We start from the raw sequence: 20124 nt of genomic DNA, 5'->3' as shown, positions 1-20124 counted from the left end.
TTCTAGTCCCGGTCGGGGCGCCAGATTCTGTCCTGGTTGCTCCTCTTCCCGTCCAGCTCTCTGCTGTGGCCCGGGAGGGCAGTGGAGGATGGCCCAAGTGCTTGGACCCTGCACCCGCATGGGAGACCGGGAGGAAGCACCTGGCTCCTGGCTTCAGATCGGCGCAGCGCCGGCCATGGTGGCCATTAGGGGAATGAACCAAAGGAAGGAAGACCTTTCTCTCTGTCTCTCTCTCACTGTCCATAACTCTACCTGTCAAATAAAAAAAAAAAAAGTACTAAAAAATTTTGTACATACTAATGCTTTGTATATTTCAAATTACCTTCAATTGCCTCATTTTTGGAAACTTATCACAACTGACCATAGAATTTTGTTAAGGACACTGGAATTTCTAAGTTCAGTTGAAAACGTTTGTTATCAAGGACTAACAGTAATCAGGTAAAACACAACAGGTTCTTTTTCTTTTTTTTTTTTTTGTAATCTATGGTCCATATCCAAGTGATCTCAAGTATTCAAGTTTCTGGTGTTTAGGAACAGACCCAAGAAACTCACTATAAATGTTAGCTTAAACTAGACCTTGAAGGGATTAAGTCTAGTTTGGTCACTTGACATAAAAGTTCATTTTATTTTCTGCTAACTTGTCTTTGAAAATATGCTATCATTACTATGCTCCTAAGTACTGAAACAAAATCAGTGAGTTTCAGAAGTCTCTCCTTTATTTATAAATTCTACTACAGAAACATCTTGTAGGATACCATATGGCTGAAGTCATCCAGCTTTCCTGAATATATAATTTATCTGTAGTTAAAGGCAATAATGAGGATTGTCTCAGCAGTTGGCTCCAAGTAAAATATTTCAGCTGATTGTTCTGCACTTTCATATGCTGTTGATGTAGATCCTAATTAAAGAGGCTTTGTTGGTTTCTCCACCGACTACATTGCCATGTAAAAAGTGGAGTTTTGGCAGTTATCTCTGGAGTTGATTGATGTATCTGATGTGACTGAATGTGAGGAGGACTAATTTTCTACTTCTTGTTTTAGAGTTCTCTGTCCATTCTGTCTTCTGATTCATATTTGGCAAATAGATCACAAGACCACCTTTTTATAAGAGGCAGAGGGGAAAAGGGTAGGGAATGGAGGGGAAAATCCTTTGTGAACATTATGTAGAATCTTATCCATTGTGATCATTCTGTAGAATTCTGCCATCTCCACCTGGATTGTGATGTAGTGTTTTAACTAAGGAGTTAATAGGTATCTAGAGGCCCATGAACTGTATTATGAAATGGTATGGGAAGTGCTGCTTCCACATATTTCAGAGCTCTATAGGTTTCCTTTGATACTCTGTAGGTTTCCTTTGATACTTGGTTGTGCTAAAAAAAAAAAAAAAAAAAAAAAAAAGAGGGAGAATAGGGTTGGAGAGAGAAGACAGGACGGAAAAGGGAATATGGAGGAGCATCTTTGTTAAATACGGCAAAAGTGTTTTCAACTGTAGAATGATGTTATGGAAGAGTAGCTAATGCGTGATTGGTGCAGCCCATCAATTGTAAGATTGTCATGTAATCATTTATGACATTTTTAAATTTTTGTTAAATCCAGAGATTCTGATTAGTCACAAAGTGTATAGAGACAATACTTTAAAAAAAAGTTTTTGGCAAGGATTTTACCAAATGTTTGTAAAAATTGTTAATGACTAGAAGTCTTTTTTTTTTTTTTTTTTTGACAGGCAGAGTTAGAGAGAGACAGAGAGAAAGGTCTTCCTTCCTTTGGTTCACCCCCAAATGGCTGCTACAGCTGGCGCGCTGCGCCGATCCAAAGCCAGGAGCCAGGTGCTTCCTCCTGGTCTCCCATGTGGGTGCAGGGCCCAAGGACCTGGGCCATCCTCCACAGCACTCCTGGGCCACAGCAGAGAGCTGGACTGGAAGAGGAGCAACCAGGACAGAATCTGGCGCCCCAACCAGGGCTAGAACCCGGGGTGCTGGCACCACGGTGGAGGATTAGCCTAGTGAGCCGCGGTGCCGGCCAAATGACTGGAAGTCTTTGAGCTTTTCAGGAACACAACTTTTGGTTACCCAGTTACATGAATTACAAGGAAAAGGTCTGTTAGCAGGGAAAAAGAACAAGGGTTTTTAATAGTATATAAAAACAAAATTGTGAATTCATTTTCTGTTTTGGGGAACCTGGAAAATTGAGTTGAAACCTATTGATGGTGTGACCAAGAATATATTCAAGTCCGTTTAAGAACTTCTAAATGGTCTTACTGCCATTGCCTTTTGTGTATTAATTGACCTTTTTGCTTGATAACTTGCATTGATTTTAGGTCTCCAACAAAATGGAAATGAAAGAGATTGCTAAACCCAAGGCGCTAAGGAAAATGAGCTCACCCAGTGAACCTTCATTATTTACTGGTGTAGAAGTCAGTGCTTTAAAGAAATTTACCATTCCCAAGATCAGGAAGACAGCTGAGAAAGGTAAAATTTCTGTAGACAATAGGATTTTTATAAATAACTACTATTAAACTTCTCTGATTCTTAGTTTATGTTCCTTTTCTACTTTGACTCTCTGTAAAATAAGATCACATTTTTAATTCTTTAAATTTATACATGTACTTCTAGTTTCTCACAAAATGGAATAGAAAACATCTCATATCCTGCTCAGTAAGTATGTCTTAAAATCCCTAGACACTATGTATTTATAGCAAAAAAAAAAAAAAAAAAAAAAAAAAAAGGCTTTCAGATGTGAAGAGACAAGCTGGCTATGAAAATGAGACTAATTGAATGACGTAGCAGTGAGTTCCCCAGATTTTCTGTTTCCTCCCTGTTTCAGACTGTATGTCTGTAATACGGAATGGTATACAGCCATTCCATCCCTGCCCCCACAAAAAAGGCTGTTCTGTGTTGCCAAAACAGTGAGGGAGACAGCCTAAAAAGACAGAAACCTAGGTGATATTAAACCACCCTGTTCTTGTAAAAAACCCTGGAGTAGGGGGATGTGAAGTAGAGAACATGGCCCTTGCACTTTTTTCATCACAGACAAAATTAAGAGCAGAGACTTGGGCTTGTGCTTCTTCCCCACCCTGCTGCACCATATGGGTGCCAGTTCAAGTCTAGGCTGCTCCACCTCCTATGTAGCTCTCTGCTACAACCTGTGAAAGCAGTTGAAGATGGTGCAAGTGCTTGGGCCCCTGAACCCACATGCGAAAACTGGAAGAAGCTCCTGGCTCCTGGCTTTGTATCGGCCCAGCTCTGGCCAGTGCAGCCATTTGGGGAGTGAACCAGCAAATGGAAAACTTCTCTCTCTGCGCCTCTGCCTCTCTGTAACTCTGCTCTCAAATAATAGGGAAATCTTTGGGGGAACAAAAAAGAAGACTCAGTGACGATGTGGACTTGCCACAAATTATAGCTTAGTTGCAGTTCCTATCAAAATCCCTGCAATATGTTTTGTAAATAGAAAAGTTTATTTTGACATTATCATGGGAAGGCAAAGAAACTAGAGTAGCTAAAACAATTTAAAATAGAAGAGAAAAGGTATATGGAATTATTAACCCAGAATTAAACCTTACTGTATTGGCCACAGTACTCAATATAATGTGATATTGACAGAGGATAGACACATAAATCAGTGAAGCTATGTAATAGTTCAAAAATAGAGCCACACAAGTCTGTTTAATTGACTATCAGTTGATTTTTAATAAAGATGCATTCAGTTGAGGAAAGGCAGTCTTCATCAACTGTTGCTAAAGCAACTGACATCCGCAAGCCAAGAAATGAGATTCACTCTGAACCAGACAAAAAATAAATCAGTAAAACACAGTTTTAGATGCAAATGGGAGGACATCTTCAGGGTCTTGGCCTAGAGGAAGAGTTCTTAGACATTGTACCAAAATCATAATCAGAAGATCATAACAAAAAAATCAGTGAAGTAGGCTTCATCAGGATCAGAAATTTTTCCTCTGTGAAAGCCCCTGTTGGGAAAGAGAAAAGGTGAAGAATGAGAGAAGGCATCCTCAAATCATCCATCTGTCTGAGGAGTAATATCTGGAATGTATAAACCCTTTCAAAACTTAGTAACAAGAAATAATCCAATTAGAAAATATGAAAATATAGTAATGTGGACAGAGTTTTCATCAGATTGAATCTATGGGTGGCAAATAAGTTCATAAAGAGGTGTTCAGAATTATATCTGATGCATATGACCTGTTCCGGAACCTGTTCTCTTGCCCTCTCCCCCGCCTGTCGGGCTTCTGCCACCCCCCAATAAACCTTTCCTCTAAAAAAAGGAGATGCATATGAAAACCACAATGTGATATAACTGCGTACTTGTTAGAACAGCTGGAAAGAATAACAATGACAAATGCTGGTGAGAATGTGGAGAACCCAAATCAGATTACTCACATTCTGCCAATGGGAATGTGAGAGAGCGCTGCTGCTCCTGAAAGCGGTTTGACAGTTTCTTTAAAAGCTAGACATATGCAGTAGTAATAGCCAAAAATTGACAATGGCCCAAATTTCTAGTGAGGGAATGTTAAATTATATCATATTCATGCCATGGAATGCCACTCAACAATGAAGAAATGACCTGATACATAGAACAACCTGGTTTTGATCTCAGGGGCACTGTGTGAATGGGAAAAAAAAATGAGGTTTCCACAGGTTACATACTGTCCCTGAGAGGTAGCAAAAGTATGAAGATGAAGGACAGATGAGTAATTTTCAGGATTTAGAGTTAGGGCAGAGGAATGGAACGAGGGGAGTCATTATGAATATGAACATACATATGAATGGTTATGAAAGAGTGTCACAAAGGAGACCTTTTGTGATGGTACAGTTCTGTATCATGTGGTGATTGTTGGGTGACTATATTTGTGTCAAAATATTAAGTTAACAGCACATAAAGCTATGTTATGAAACTATCAAAATTTGTAACAATTATTACAGAATGGTAGAGGAATGAGGAATGAATTGTTTTTGAAAATCATCTGGTTATGTTTTCTGTTAGTTTTAGCACTGTTTTAACTTTATCAATAAGACTGATAAGTTTTTATAAGGAACAATTTTATGTTAGTTGTATTCATTTATATAGAAATTGCCTTAAGCATTATATATAGTTGATACTAGTAATTTGAGGATTTTATATTTGCAAATTCCTTCTGCTTGCTAAAATTTGCAGTCAATACTCAGCAATGCCCATTGTTTCTAAGTCCAAAATTGAAATTTAGCGATGTTTTCTTAAACATGTGGATGGGGCCAAAAATTTGAATCACCTGATGCACATATTTCTAGCTAAGATCGAATGAGATGATGTTCTGCCGTTCCTTTTCAGTTCTTGGTACTATGTAAGTGTTCTTTGCATAGTCTTAGCTCTACTTCTTTTGCATTTTTATTAGTGATTTCACTGTTACAAATGTGCCCCCGTGTGATGCTGAAGTTAGGAGGTTATGATTACCTTACAGAGAATTTTCATGTGTTAGGTCATCTTCTTTCAGACTTGAGTCAGTTTTAGTGAATTTACAATGTGGTGGGCCAGTGCTGTTGCCTAGTGGGTAAAGCCGCAGCCTGCTGCACCAGCGTCCCATATAGGTGCCAAGTCCCAGCTGCTCCACTTCCATTCCAGCTCTCTCCTATGGCTGGGAAAGCAATGGAAGATGGCCCAAACCTTGGGCCCCTGCACCCACGTGGAGACCCGTAAGAGGCTCCTGCCTCCTGGTTTTGGATTGGCCCAGCTCTGGCCCTTGTGGCCATGTGGGAGTGAACCAGCACATGGAAGATCTCACTCTCTGCCTCTGCCTCTGCCTCTCTCTAATTCTACCTTTCAAATAAACAAGTAAATCTTAAAAAAAATGTGGTACGTCCTGAAAAAGGAAGAAATTCTTTAATTTGTAGTTAGGCCTCAGCAAAAAGTGCTGAAGAAACATTTTATAATGCCTGGTGAGACCATAGAAAAGTTGAGTAGGGGCCAGCATTTTGCTGTGGCAGATTGAGCCACTGCCTGCCATGCTGGCATCCCCTACAGGCGCCGATTTGAGAACCAGCTGTTCTACTTGCGATCCAGCTCCCTGCTAATGTTCCTGGGGAAGCAGAGGAAGATGACCCGAGTGCTTGGGCCTCTGTACCCACTTGGGAGACCCAGATGAAGCTCCTGGTTCTGCTGAGGCCGTTGTGACCATTTGGGTAGTGAAACAGCAGATTGAGGATCTCTTTCTCTGTCTCTCTGTAATTCTGTCAAATAAATCTTTAAAAAGAAAAGGTGAGAAGCAGTTAACTTAATATATTTATGAGATGGTGGCTGACTTAAAAAAAGCTTAATGGGCAGTGTTGTTGTGAGACTAAGAGCCAGAGGAAGTTCAATAACAGCATTACCCAGGTCAGGAAATTTTTAAGCCCTTCTCGCCTAGGGTTTGGCTGGCTCATTTCAAGAAATGATACCATCTGAAGAAATGTTGACCTTGCAGGGAAATTGGTTCTACACATCAGGAGGTTTGCAAAGAACATTTTAAATACCTGCAAAATGTTATGTAGGAAAAGGATTATGTGGAAAAGCAAGTTTCGACACTGAGGAGACTGTCTTGATGCTGACAAATGAAACTATATAGTGTAAATGTGATTTCAGTTCTTAAAAGTGATCAATGCTCACAGGAATCTTTCCCCTAAGAACAGTTGTTCAGTATTCACTAACTCTGATAGAATATACTATCACAAATAATAAGAATCAACTGTATTTGCCTGCTACCTCTGAATCCTCTTCCTTAAGGGAGTGTTTATTCTTTTATGCATGTAGTTAATTATGATAGTGTTCTTTAAAATTGCTCAATGTCCTTAGAATGCGTATTTCCTCTTACTCATGCCTCTGTATCAGACAGCAGTTCACAAAAGTGTTCTAGTACCTTTGCAAATCAAAATAACTGAGTCAGATTCTGGTATGTATATTACCTCATTTTTTCTCTAGAAATACAGAAAGATTTATGTGGTAGCTTGTGTAATGATGTGCATTGTAGAATCAGTTTTCATCTTAACTTGAAAACGAGTAACTTGAATTCTCTATATCAACTTTTAAGAACTCTAATAGGTATGTAGAGGAAAAATATGGGTAATGTTTTTTCATTTATATAAAATATAGACAGTCCATATTACTGTTTCAGAATAGGATAAATATAAATTGATGCCTTCAATTAATGAAAATTCTAAGTACTTGGTTATTTTGTGTCTTCAGATACATAGTTGATACAGATATACAGTAGTGTCATTTTAAACACAAATAACGACTTTCCACTTTCTTTCTTCTCTCTAGTTTATTTGTCACCTTGTTGCACCAATACTAGAGAGTATAGTTTCATACATGATACTCTCAACCAGTGCAGGCTTGATGTAAGCTGTGATCTGCAATTGTCGTGGCAGTTTGGTGACACAAAACTTGTCCACAATGAAGATCTGGAAAAAAAATTCACTGCTAAGAGGTAAGTTACCATGACCTAAATGTGTTTGAGATTTTGTTTTAGTTCTATTTTCTATGCAGTCTTATGCTAATTTACTTCTGCCATTTGAGATTTAATAAGTATTACCAAGAAAATAAGTAGAGATAACTATTTTGTTACCTTCTCATAGCTCTTATAATATCAAAAAGGTTAAGTGTAAAATTTGTCAAATTTTATTAGTAAGTTTCATGTATTGTAGTCAGATTTCAGACATCCCCTTCCAATTTTTTGATCTTGATAAATTTTTTCAGAAGCATGCATCACTGTTTATTAAGCAGCCATTTTGTAGATCCCTAAAACAACAGCTAAAGTAATCAGAAAGTAACTTCTTTTCCATTTTCCCAACTATTAAGAGACTGAGTTGGATTTTTTTTTTAAATATTTTATTGGGGCCAGCACCGTGGCATAGTAGGCCAAGCCTCCAGCTGAGCACCAGCATCCCAGGCAGGTGCCTTTTCATGTCCCAGCTGCTGTTCTTTCAGTCCAACTCTCTGCTTATGGCCTGGGAAAGCAGTAGAAGATGGCCCAAGTGCTTGGGCCTCTGCACCCACATGGGAGACCCAGAAGAAGCTCCTGTCTCCTAGCTTCAGCCATTGCAGCCAGTAGGGGAGTGGACTAGAGGATGGAAGACCTTTCTTTCTGTGTCTCCCTCTCTCTGTCTGTAACTCTGCCTCTCAAATGAATAAAGAGGGGCTGGTGCTGTGGTGCGGCAGGTTAAGACCCCAGCCTGCAGGGCTGGCATCCATGTGGGCTCCGGTTCGGGTCCTTTCTGATGCACCTGGGAAGGAGGCGGAGGATAGCCCAAGTCCTTGGGAACCCTGCACCCACGTGGAAGACCCAGAGGAAGCTCCTGGCTTCAGATTGGCCATCCATTGGCAGCCATTTGGGGAGGGAACTGGCGGATGAAAGATCTCTCTTTCTCTCCCTTTGTTTCTACATCTCTCTGTAACTCTGTCTTTCAAATAAATAAGTCTTTTATTTAAAAAATCAAATAAGTATTTTAAAATATTTTACTTATTTGAAATGCAGGGTTAGAGGGAAAGACAAAGATTTTCATCTGATGGTTCACTCTCCAAATGGCTGCAACATCTGGGACTGGGCTACACTGAAGTCAGGAGCTTCATCTGGTTGGGTACAGGGTCCCAAGCAGCTGGGCCATCTGCTGCTTTCCCAGGTGCATTAGCAGGAAGCTGGATCAGAAGTGGAGCAACTGAGTCTCAAACCAGCACCCTTAGGGGATGCCATGTTGGAAGCAGCAGCTTAATCTGCTGTGCCACAACTGCAGCCCTGAGTTGATGTTTTAATTTCGGATTATTGTGTCTGTCTTTTTCCAACTATTCCACTAAAACCAGTCTTTCTAGGTGGCTTCCACTATTTTGGACACTTAAATAATATTTCTGGAAAGCATATTGGTATTTTGACAACAAAAATAACTGCAAATGCAAAATTCTCAGTGTAAATATATTTTTAAAGATTTATTTATTTACTTGAAAGAGTTACACAGAGAGAGAAGGAGAGGCAGAGAAAGAGAGAGAGGTCTTCCGTCCACTGGTTCACTTCCCAGTTGGCCGCAATGGCTGGAGCTGTGCCAACCCAAAGCCAGGAGTCAGGAGCTGCTTCCAGGTCTCCCATGCAGGTGCAGGGGCTCAATGACTTGGGCCATCTTCTACTGCTTTCCCAGGCCACAGCAGGGAGATGGATCAGAAGTGAAGCAGCCAGAATACAAACCGGTGCCCATATGGGATGCCGGCACTGAAGGTGGCAGCTTTACCTGTTACGCCACAGTGCCAGCCCCCAGTATAAATATTTTGTATTAATAGGATAGATCTTGTGTAAGTACAAATTTGGTTTGGTGTTTTTCATTTTTTCAGTCTTGCCTCCTTTACCATTTTGCAGTTTAACTTAGAACCTAATTATAACTTGCTGGACACACATAGGGAACCTGTTTTGGAATGTTTAGGAGTTGTTTTATTAGTTTTAAATCATTTTTTCTTGACTTAGACATGGTGCCTTACTTGGTGTCAGTTTGGAGATTTAGAATTGGTAAACATGACAAAATTAGTTGTGGCATATTTTTTTCTCTAAAACCACTGCTTTGAGTGACATTAGAAGGGACTGAATATATCTTATCACTTCTGGATTGAAAGAACAAATTGATGAAAAATGAATTCCTGATGTGGTTTTTGATTTTGGTTCTTTGAAGACATTTAAAATTTTATTCTTCATAATCCCTATTAGTATTACAGAAAAGTAAAAACAACTACTCAGTGGTACATGACATGTATCTAATGACCAACTACAATAGGACTTAACTCTTCTTATTCACTCAAATTTGTTTCCCATAGTACTTTTTAAAAACATTTATTTGTTTATATGAAAGTCAGAGTCACAGAGAGAGGGGGAGAGACGGAGAGAGAAATCTTCTATCCATGGATTCACTCCCCAGATGGCTGCAAAAGGCCAAAGCCAGGAGGTCAGAGCATCTTCCAGGCCCCCCACAAGGATGCAGGAGCCCCACACACTTGGGCCATCTTCTGCTGCTTTTCCCAGGTCATTAGCAGGGAACTGGATCGGAAGTGGAGCAGCTAGAACTTGAACCAGCGCCTATATGGAATTCCAGTACCATAGGCAGTGGCTTTACCAACTATGCCACAGTGCCGGACCCTCCCCATATAGGACTTAAGGCATTATGTTTATTGTTCTCTTCTCCCTTACTATAAACTTACTATAATGTGAGTTTTATCTTTGTTTTTGTGTCCATGGTATAAAACAATCTGGCAACACAGTGGGAGTTTAAATGTCAAATTAATCTTTTATCTCACTTTCCAAAATCAGTGATACCAGGAAGTAATGTTAAGGAAAAATTGGAAACAAAAAATAAACAGAATGGTTAGCAGGACAGGATAATACAATGGAGAAGTGAAAAGTGACTGTCTCTGGCTTTAATTTTTATCAGTCTTCTTAGGGGAGAAAGAATAAATTTATATATCTACACTCTCAGAACAAGTGAATAACTTTAAAAAGATATCAGTCTCATTTATTTTCTTGAAAGATTTATTTAGTTACTTAGTTATTTGAAAGGCAGAGTTACAGAAAGAAGAGGAGAGACAGAGATCTTTCCTCTGGTTCACTCTCCAAATGGCAGCAATGGCCAGGTCAAGCCAGGCCAAAGACAAGAGCAAGGAGTTTCTTCTGGGTCTCCCACATGAGTGGCAGGGGCCCAGGTACTTGAGCCATCTTTTGCTGCTTTCCCAGGCCATTAGCTGGAAGCTGATCAGAACTGGAGCAGCAGGGACATTAACATCAGCCACAGTCTCCATTTCTTATTTCCATTGTGTCTACTACTAAAGCGTGAAATCAGCAAAAACATATCAATAATCTGAATGTCTGTTTGATCACTCATTAAAATTTAAGTGCCTACTGCATCTGACATTATTTCTGATATCTTCAGAAAACAAAGAAGAGTTTTCTCAGAGGCCCTAAAAAGTTTTTATTTTAGTAGAGAAATATACAGCTAAATGTAAAATAATGTAATGTTTTAATAAAGATGTGGGTGCACATATAAGGAACCAGTTGTTCCTCCTAAGAGTCTTGAGAGAAGATCTGAAGTAAGTCTTCAATATTTAGCTGGCCTTAATGAGTAGAAAGCAAGCTTAGTTTAATTCTTATTAAGTCTCCTGCTCTGAGTATTGGTATCATTTTAGCCTTTTTTTGTTTAAGGTAACTTTTGAAAATATCAAACATCTGAAAAGATAATTTTACTTCTTTTTAAGAATTTATTTATTTATTTGAAAGAGTTAGAGGTAGAGAGAGGTCTTCCATCCGCTGGTTCACTCCCCAAATGGCCACAGCAGTCAGAGCTGGGCTGATCAGAAGCCAGGAGCCAGGAGCCTCCTCCAGGTCTCGTATGCGAGTGCAGGGGCCCAAGCACTTGGGCCATCTTCCACTGCTTTTCCAAGCCAAAGCAGAGAGCTGGATAGGAAGTGGAGCAGCCAGGACTTGGACCGACACCCATAAGGGATGCTGGCAACTGCAGGCGGCAGCTTTACCCGTTACTCCACTGTGCCGGCCCCCAGGATAATCATTTTAAATACTGCCTGTTCTCAGCTCGATGCTGTGGTTGAATCTGTACTTAATGGCTGGATTTACATTTTGCCCCAGATATGTAGCCTGAGTCAGCCATGGTTAATTTTATTCATATTATTGATATTTATTTCCAAGAACAGGCAAAACTGAGCTGATGTGGACCAGTGACACACTGAGGCTTTAGGTCTCTGGGGAAGAGAAACCAATCAGATATGAACAAGGAGACTTCCTTTTCTTGCTGTTGAAACTAGCACCCTGGGGAGAATAATGAGACCAATATTAGGATCATCCTAACACTAAGTACAGCAGAGCAGCAGATGGGAGAAACCTGAATGCCTGATGACATGTGGCGTCACAGAACCAATTAACCCTGATAGAGGATGATGACTTCTGAACTTGCTGGGAAAAGTTAACTTATTTTTTAAGCCAGTTTGAATGGATTTCTGTACTTGAAGTCAAAATCTCGAATTGAATTGAATTTGGTCCTAGGACAGGGGTATTGCAGGTAAGAGGTTCTAAGACAGGCATTTGATTCAGAGAACAGGAAGGACCCTCACTGTTCCGGTGTGGTGGGTTGGTGGTAATCTCTACCTTGCTGCACAGATCATGTCTGTCATGAGGCTGCAGTTTTGGGGAAGATTGCTCAGGACATTGAAGATATTAGAGTATCTTAATTATTTACTGCATAGACCCAATAGCAATCTTTTTTTAAAAAAATTATTTATTTGAACGAGCTGTATAGAGAGAGATGTTTTCCATCCACTGGTTAACACCCAAGGTGGTCACAATACCAGGGCTGAGCCAGGCTGAAACCAGGAACCAGAGGTTTCATCCCAGTCTCCCACGTGGGTGCAGGGGCCCAAACACTCAGGCAGTCTTCTGTTGCTTTTCTCAGGCCATTAGCAGGGAACTGAATCAGAAGTGGAGCAGCCAGGCCTCAAACTGTCACCCCAAGGAATGCTGGCTTGCAGGCTGCAGCTTTACTCACTATGCCACAGTGCTCTGAGATCTAGCTTTTAAATCATTGAAAATTCAGATTTGATTTAAAAAAAAAAATTTCTTCTTCCTGCGTAGTTTGATAGTTCAGTTTCTCAAATTGAGCTCAGAGAATTCATCTTTCCAAAGTTAGTGATAATATGGACTAACAAGGAACGACATGTCACAGGAGATAAATGTAGGACAAAGCATAAATCTCTTGCCTTACTTTTTTCCCAAATACCTCTCTTTAAAATATTTTCTGCCCAGTAAATGGAGTTCAAATTCATACAGTAAAGATTTATCTTATTTGAAATTTGATATCAAAATTACAAAAGTAAAAAGAATACCCTTTGACCCAGAACTCCAGTGCTAGGAATTCATTTTCTTGTATCTTTTTAAAAGACTTGTCTTGTTTATTTAAAAGGCAGAGTGATGAGAGAGATATCTTCCATCCACTGTTTCATTCCCCAAATGCCCACAGAGCCAGGCCAAAACCAAGAGCCCAGAACCCCATCTGGATCTCCGTTGTGGGTGGCCAGGGCCCAAGCATCTCTACTGTTTTCCTAGGTTATTATCGAGAAGCAGAATCAGAAGAGGAATAGCCTGGAATCCCACTGGTGCCCATATGGTATGCTGGCACCACAGGCCAAGGCTGGACTTACTACACTACAATGCCAGCCCCCAGTATTCCTTAAACCCATGAACATTAACAGTCTTTCCATTTTTGTGTGTGTCCTTTTCTGTACCTTTCAACAGTGTTCTATCATTTTTGTTTTAGAGGTCATTCACTTCCCTGGATAAATACATTCATAAGTATTTTTATAGTTATTGTGAGTAGAATTGCTTTTATGATTTCTGTCCCAGCAGTTTCATTATAATGTATAAACAGCAACTGATTTTTATGTGTTTATTTTTTAGCCTGCAACTTTACAGCATTCATTTATCAGTTCTGGTAGTCTCTTAGAGGAGTCTTCAGGTATTTTGTATGTATAATCGTATCTGCAGTCAAGGATGATTTGACATCCTCTCTCCCTATTTGTATACCTTTTATTTCATTCTCTTCCATATTTGCTGTGGCTAAGACTAGACCTCTTGTACTGTGTTGAATAAAAGTGGTAAGAGAGAACATTCTTCTCTTGTCCAGATGGCAAAGGTCAGTATTGTCCAGCCTGTAGGCCATGTAAGGCTCATGAAATCATTTTGTCTGACCTTGTCAAGACAACCACAGGCTACACTGGAAATTTCAGTAAATCAATGGCAGGCTAATTTTTAAGTTGATAATTTTGTATGGCCTGTAAATGATATAAATACACGAATGGCCCTTGGCTGAAAAAGGTTCCTCTCCCCATGGCTAGAAGAACTGCTTTCAGCTTTTCTGCCTTCAGTATGATATTGACTGTAGGTTTATATAACCTTTATAATTGATATGCGCTCTTTCTATACCTAGTTTGTTCAGAGTTTTTATAACAAATGGATATTGAATTTTATTTAATGCTTTTTCTGCATCTGTGACTACAATCATGTGGCTTTTGTCCTTCATTCTATTGTATTACATTTATTGATTACATGTTGAACCATCCTTGTATCCCTGGAATAAATTCCACTTGACTGTGATAATGTTTTTGTTGAACTGTTGGGTTCAGTTTGCTAGCATTTTGTTGAGAATTTTTGCATCTGTATTCATTTGGGATATTAATATGCATTTTTCTTTTTTTGTTGTAACAATGTCTAGTTTTAGTATTAGAGTAATGCAGGCCTTGTAGAATGAGTTGGAAAGAAGTCCTTCCCTGTTAATTTTTTTGCAATATTTTGGGAAGAATTTAGTGTTAGTTCTTCCTTAAAAATTTGGTAGAATTCAAAAGTAAAGCTATCTAGTTCTGGGAATTTCTTTGTTAAGAGACTTTTTATTAATGATTCAGTCTCATTACATGTACAACTTTCCTGTGTGTTCATGGTTCAGTTTTGGCAGGTTATATGTTTCCAGAAATTTGTTCTCATTTCTTCTGTGTTTAAAAGTATGTTGCCAGGCTGGTGCCATGGCTCACTAGGCTAATCCTCGTCTGCGGCGCCGGCGCCCCAGGTTCTAGTCCCAGTTGGGGCACTGGATTCTGTCCCGGCTGCTCCTCTTCCAGTCCAGCTCTCTGCTGTGGCCCGGAAAGGCAGTGGAGGATGGCCCAAGCCTCCATATGGGAGACAAGGAGGAAGCACCTGGCTCCTGCCTTCGGATCGGCGCTGTGCAACAGCCATAGCGGTCATTTTGGGGGGTGAACCAACCAACGGAAGGAAGACCTTTCTCTCTGTCTCTCTCTCTCACTGTCCACTCTGCCTGTCAAAAAAAAAAAGAAAGAAAAAGTATGTTGCCATATCATTTTTCATAGTAATCCCTAATAATCCTTTCAATTTCTGTGATATCAATTGTGTCTGCTTTTCCATACCTAATTTTATTTCAATTTTCTTTTTGTTGTTGTTGGTTAGTATAAATGTTTGTTGATTTTGTTTATCCTTTCAGAAAACAGCTCTTCATTTCATTTTCTCCCTGTGGATTTTTTTTAACTCTTTTTAAATTTCTGCTTTGATGTTTATTATCTTCTACTGATTTGGGGTTTGGTTTTTTCTTTTTAGTTCTTGAGATGTATCGTTTGGTTCATCATTTCAGAATAGCACCACCCTAGGGACTAAGCTTTTAATATATACCTTTGAAGGTCACTCAAGCTAGTATCTAAATTATAGCACAGACTTTGAAATTGGTGATTATTCAGGTTGTCTGGGTAGACCTAGTTTAATCACAGGAACTCTTTTTTTTTTTACTTCTTAAAAATGTTATTTATATAAAAGAGGCAGAGTTCATGTATTTCATATATACAGTTTTAAGAATGTAATGATACTTCTCACCTTTGCAGCTTCCCTCCTACTCTCTCCTCCTCCTTCCCTTCTTATTTTTCTTTTAATTTTTACAGTGACATATTTTCAGTTTACTTTATAATCACAAGCTTAACCCTCCACTAAATAAAGAATCAAGTAGTAAGTAGAAAAACCACTATTACTTAGGAGTATAGACAGGGCCGTAAACAATAATCAGATCTCAAGATGTCCATTTTACTCACATGTACTACAGGTTTTTTTGTAATCTGTGTATTAGTTACCATAAACCAGGGAAAACATGAAAATTGTCTTTTGAGGATGGCCTATTTCACTAAGGATAATGGTCTCCAGTTGCATTCATTTTGTTTCAAAAGCCAGAATTTCATTCTTTTTTATGGCTGAATAGTGTTCTGTCATGTGTATATACTACATTTTATTTTCCAGCCGTCAGTTAATGGACATCTGGGTTGATTCCATATATTAGCTGTTGTGAACTGGGCTCTACACATTAGCACTTAAAAAATAGAAGAGGGAAGCAGAAGAGTGGATCAGAGAAAGGAAATGAAAGAGAAAAAGAGATTCAGGAGCGACTCAGCCTGCCTTTACAGGCTTCAAAGATGGAGATAATAACCCAAGGAGTGTAGATAACGTCTAGAAGCTGGGAACAGCTTCCAGCTATTAGCCAGCTAATACTACAACTGCTAGTAATTGACTTCTACCAACCATCCCTAGAACTTCACCCATCTTAGACTTAGATACCTGAGATAATAAAGTTAATTATTTTGAATCCACACTCTGTACATTTCCCATCCATTAATCACTTAGTAGCCATCTCAGTTATTAAATTGTCACAGTAACTGTCATAGTTCTCTTAGTAATTCTTAATTGACTTACTCCAAAGTTGAATAATGATGATACTGAAAATTCATATAGGCCTAAGAAGAACTGAAAGAGTGGTTCCTTTAAGTCAAAGGTGGGGAGGGAAACTTTTTTGTGGAAAAGGCCATTTGAGTATTTATAACTTTATTTGTGGACCATATAAAATATCAACTTAAAAATTACCATGCTATAGATTTTTTGTTTCACCAGTAAATTATTTATTGAAATCAGCAGGCCAAGTGATTTCACAGGTCTTATACCGCCTGCAGGTTGATGTTCCCTTCCCCTGCTTTAAGTGAAAAACAGAATTTTCAGCTGTTGAGGAATGAAAAAAAAGTGTGCTGAGGTTGTTGCCAAGGCTACAGTCAGCATAAATCTTGTATCCATGAAATTATAAAAGAGGAAAAAAATTCATATTAGTTCTGCCATTATACATCCAACTGGAGAAGTTACTGTAGTGCACGATTAAGTGCTTAATTAAAATGAAAAAAGAAATTTGGATTCCATACTATCCACAATTTTAAAGTATCTACTGAGGGTCTTGGAATGTATTCCCTGTGAATAAGTGGGGATTGGAATATTGTACTTTGGACCTATTGTATAATGACTTCTTACCAGTAGCAATCTGATGGACTTGAAAATTAGTAAATTCTCTTTCTAGCTCTCCAGAGAAATAATCTCATTGCTTTATTTTCTAAAAGTACTTACTTGAATAATTTAATTCTGTCCTGTAGGCACCCCTGGTATCTAAATATCTCATTTATACTTTTGTTTCCAGTTAAACTTAGGGATAAGATACTTCCTGTGTTGCATTTACTCAACAAAAACTTTTGTTTCTCTACTGTATGCAGTCTGTCTTGGAACCTATTCTGGATGATGTGATTAGCTATGACTAGGTATTCCATCTGAGGCATATATACCTTCACTCTGTTGGTTTCAGTAGGGAGCTAGCGCAGTAGCACATACTTAATTAAAAGTTCATGATCTTCAGAAAGATACACAAGCTTCTAGTCCTGTTTTTACCACTTATTAATTTTATATTAGCTTCTATAACGTCTTGATTTCTTGAAAATTGAATAAAATAGTAATTTTAAAAAATAATAACCCAAATGAGAAACCCACAGACAAGACTGTAAATATAAATTCCAACACCTGAATACTGGGCTAATTTTGGTTTTTCCACTCCAGAGCTTAAAGAATCTGTAAGGTGTAGGTTTGACACAAAATCTTCTGTAGTATTGCTGCATGAAAACATGGGAAGGATGGACAGGCAGTGTGGCTAAATCACCACCTGGAATGCCTGGAACACCTTCATCCAATGTCAGATGCTGTTGGAGTCCCTGCTGCTCCACTTAAAATCCAGCTTCCTGCTAATGTGCACCCCAGCAGCAGATGGTGTCTCAAGTATTTGGGTCCCTTCCACCCATATATGAGACCCAAATTGGGTTTTTGGCTCCTAACGATAGCCTTGCCCAGCACTGGCTATTATGGGCAAGGATGTAAACCAGCACACCCTTGCGTCTGCCTTTCAAAAACTGCAATAAAAACAAATAAACATTTTTTTAAATGGGGAGATATTTGGCATAGTGGGTAAAGTGATTAGGACACCCACATAGCGTATCAGTGTGCCTGGGTTTGATCCCCAGCTCTGGATCTTCACTACAGTTTCTTGTGAATGTACACCCCAGGAGCCAGTGGTGATGGCTCAAGTAGTTGGGTTCCTGTCACCCGCATGAAATAATTGATTGAGTTCTCACCTCTGGTCTTCAGCCTCAAGCTTCTGCCCAACCCCAGACATCGTGTGCCTTTGTGGCGTGAATCAGCATATGGGAGCACACTGTCAGTGTGTCTGTGTATATGCATCTGCCTGTAATATAATAAATACATTTAATTTTTCAACATGGGAAACATTTCTGAAAAATTACTCTTTTTAAATATAAGATAATATTGTATTAGCAAAAAGTCTGATGCTTACTAATGTCTCTTAATAGAGTACTCTGGGCCGGCGCCGCGGCTCACTAGGCTAATCCTCCACCTGCGGCGCTGGTACACCAGGTTCTAGTCCGGGTCGGGGCGCCGGATTCTGTCCCGGTTGCCCCTCTTCCAGGCCAGCTCTCTGCTGTGGCCAGGGAGTGCAGTGGAGGATGGCCCAAGTGCTTGGGCCCTGCACCCCATGGGAGACCAGGAGAAGCACCTGGCTCTTGCCTTTGGATCAGCATGGGGCGCCGGCCGCAGTGCGCCGGCAGCGGGGGCCACTGGAGGGTGAACCAACGGCAAAAGGAAGACCTTTCTCTCTGTCTCTCTCTCTCACTGTCCACTCTGCCTGTCAAAAAAATAAATAAATAAAAATAAAAAAATAGAGCACTCTGTACATGTTAGTTCTTCATATACTCATCTGATTATGTTATACAAGTCTATTCAGGTTCATTTTACCTGTTGTTTCTGAAATGGAAATCTTGAGACACAAAATTTCTAGTTTTTAACATTATAGCATAAATCCTAGTTTGTAAGTGACTCTGGAAAGCCAAACTTCCAATACAACTTTTTAGAAGTCAGAAATAATTATGAAATCTAATTTTGTGTTGGTCATTTTAGAATTTAAATCATATTTATGCTTAAATTTTTTCAAATGTAATTCTGAAAATATCAATTGAAAATTTAAAAAGTATTTACCAGTTTTATTACCAATAATAAAAAAAAAACTCCAGGTAGGATTTTCTGCTTTAATTTACAGTGGTATTTGTTGCCCCGGGTCAGATTTTTATTAAGTTAAATTGTTTCATACCACTAAGTCCCTTAAAATGATATAATGTCTGGCCAGAAACATAACTAGATACAAAGAATTTAACCCAAAATGTTCATGTGTATGACTAGGTAAAACAAAAGAATGTGGCCCAAAATGTGAGTGTTGCCACTGTTGAAAAACCCTACTCAAGGATCTCTGCTACACATCTTTACCACAGTGTTTCTTCAGATAATACTATATTTATGTGTAGTACAAGAAACTTAGAATGGTGTGCTTCTCTTTTCTTCCTTCAACCCTGGGTCCTGTTAGTGTTTCCAAGTGGGAATTTTTATAGGCATTGCCCAGAAAGTTAATGTTTTTCCAGATCTGAAGAATCCCAACTGAGCAATCAGAAAAATAGGAGGGGAAGTATTATAATTCTTTCATGAAAATTAAGCCTTAACAGTCAACATAAAGATCATAGTTGTTCACAGAATCTCTGATGCCGAGTTGAAAAAAAAGAGCAGGAAATGATGACATGTTTGGTCAAAGGTTAAGATTGACATTTCCAATTGGAGGGTGAACCAACAGCAAAAAAAGGAAGACCTTTCTCTCTCTGTCTCTCTCTCTCACTGTCCACTCTGCCTGTTAAAAAAAAAAAAAAAAATTGACATTTCCAGAACTATGAGAGAAAAGTGGTCATAATCAGTACACTTGTTTCTTACTGTTGCCATGTGTTTTGTGGTCCTGTGTACTGTTAACATTCATTCTTACAAATGAAACAAATACCAGCATGCATATGTGCATAGCGTATATAATGCAAATTCTGTGGTAAAGCTCTAGGAAATAAATATTAAAAGCATATACTTTAAAAAATTAATTTTCCTTTCGTGGTGCATACAAGCATTCCTTTGCTAGGCTCTGTAGCTTTCAATTGCCAAAAGTTATTTGGAATCATATTTTGAACATGTATCCGAACCTATTTTATTACTTGGTGTGCTGGTTGATACTTTCACTGTTCTTGAACAAGCCATGTAGAACACCCGATATGATATGCCAGTGTGAGGTAGGGTTTTCTGTTTTATGCAATTAAATGGGTCTTATTAGGGAAGTACTAGAATCAGGAG

The 20124-nt window shown here is 39.0% G+C and overlaps 1 protein-coding gene across 5 annotated transcripts in view; it reads left to right on the top strand.

The window, feature by feature from the left end:
* Positions 1-20124, top strand: part of TEX15 (testis expressed 15, meiosis and synapsis associated) — a 90453-nt gene that overhangs the window by 27635 nt on the left and 42694 nt on the right. For all 5 annotated transcript variants that reach the window (XM_051834099.2, XM_008252299.4, XM_070068521.1 and 2 more), the window contains 2 exons: positions 2317-2467; positions 7284-7449. In XM_051834099.2, coding sequence (XP_051690059.2) covers positions 2329-2467; positions 7284-7449 — 305 coding nt within the window. In that variant the 5' untranslated portion in view covers positions 2317-2328. The remainder of the gene's footprint in view (positions 1-2316; positions 2468-7283; positions 7450-20124) is intronic.

This window comes from Oryctolagus cuniculus, chromosome 2 (assembly GCF_964237555.1).
Source record: "Oryctolagus cuniculus chromosome 2, mOryCun1.1, whole genome shotgun sequence".
Taxonomy (NCBI): domain Eukaryota; kingdom Metazoa; phylum Chordata; class Mammalia; order Lagomorpha; family Leporidae; genus Oryctolagus; species Oryctolagus cuniculus.
The sequence above is the reverse complement of the archived record's forward strand: the minus strand, read 5'-3'. Positions and strand labels throughout refer to the sequence as shown.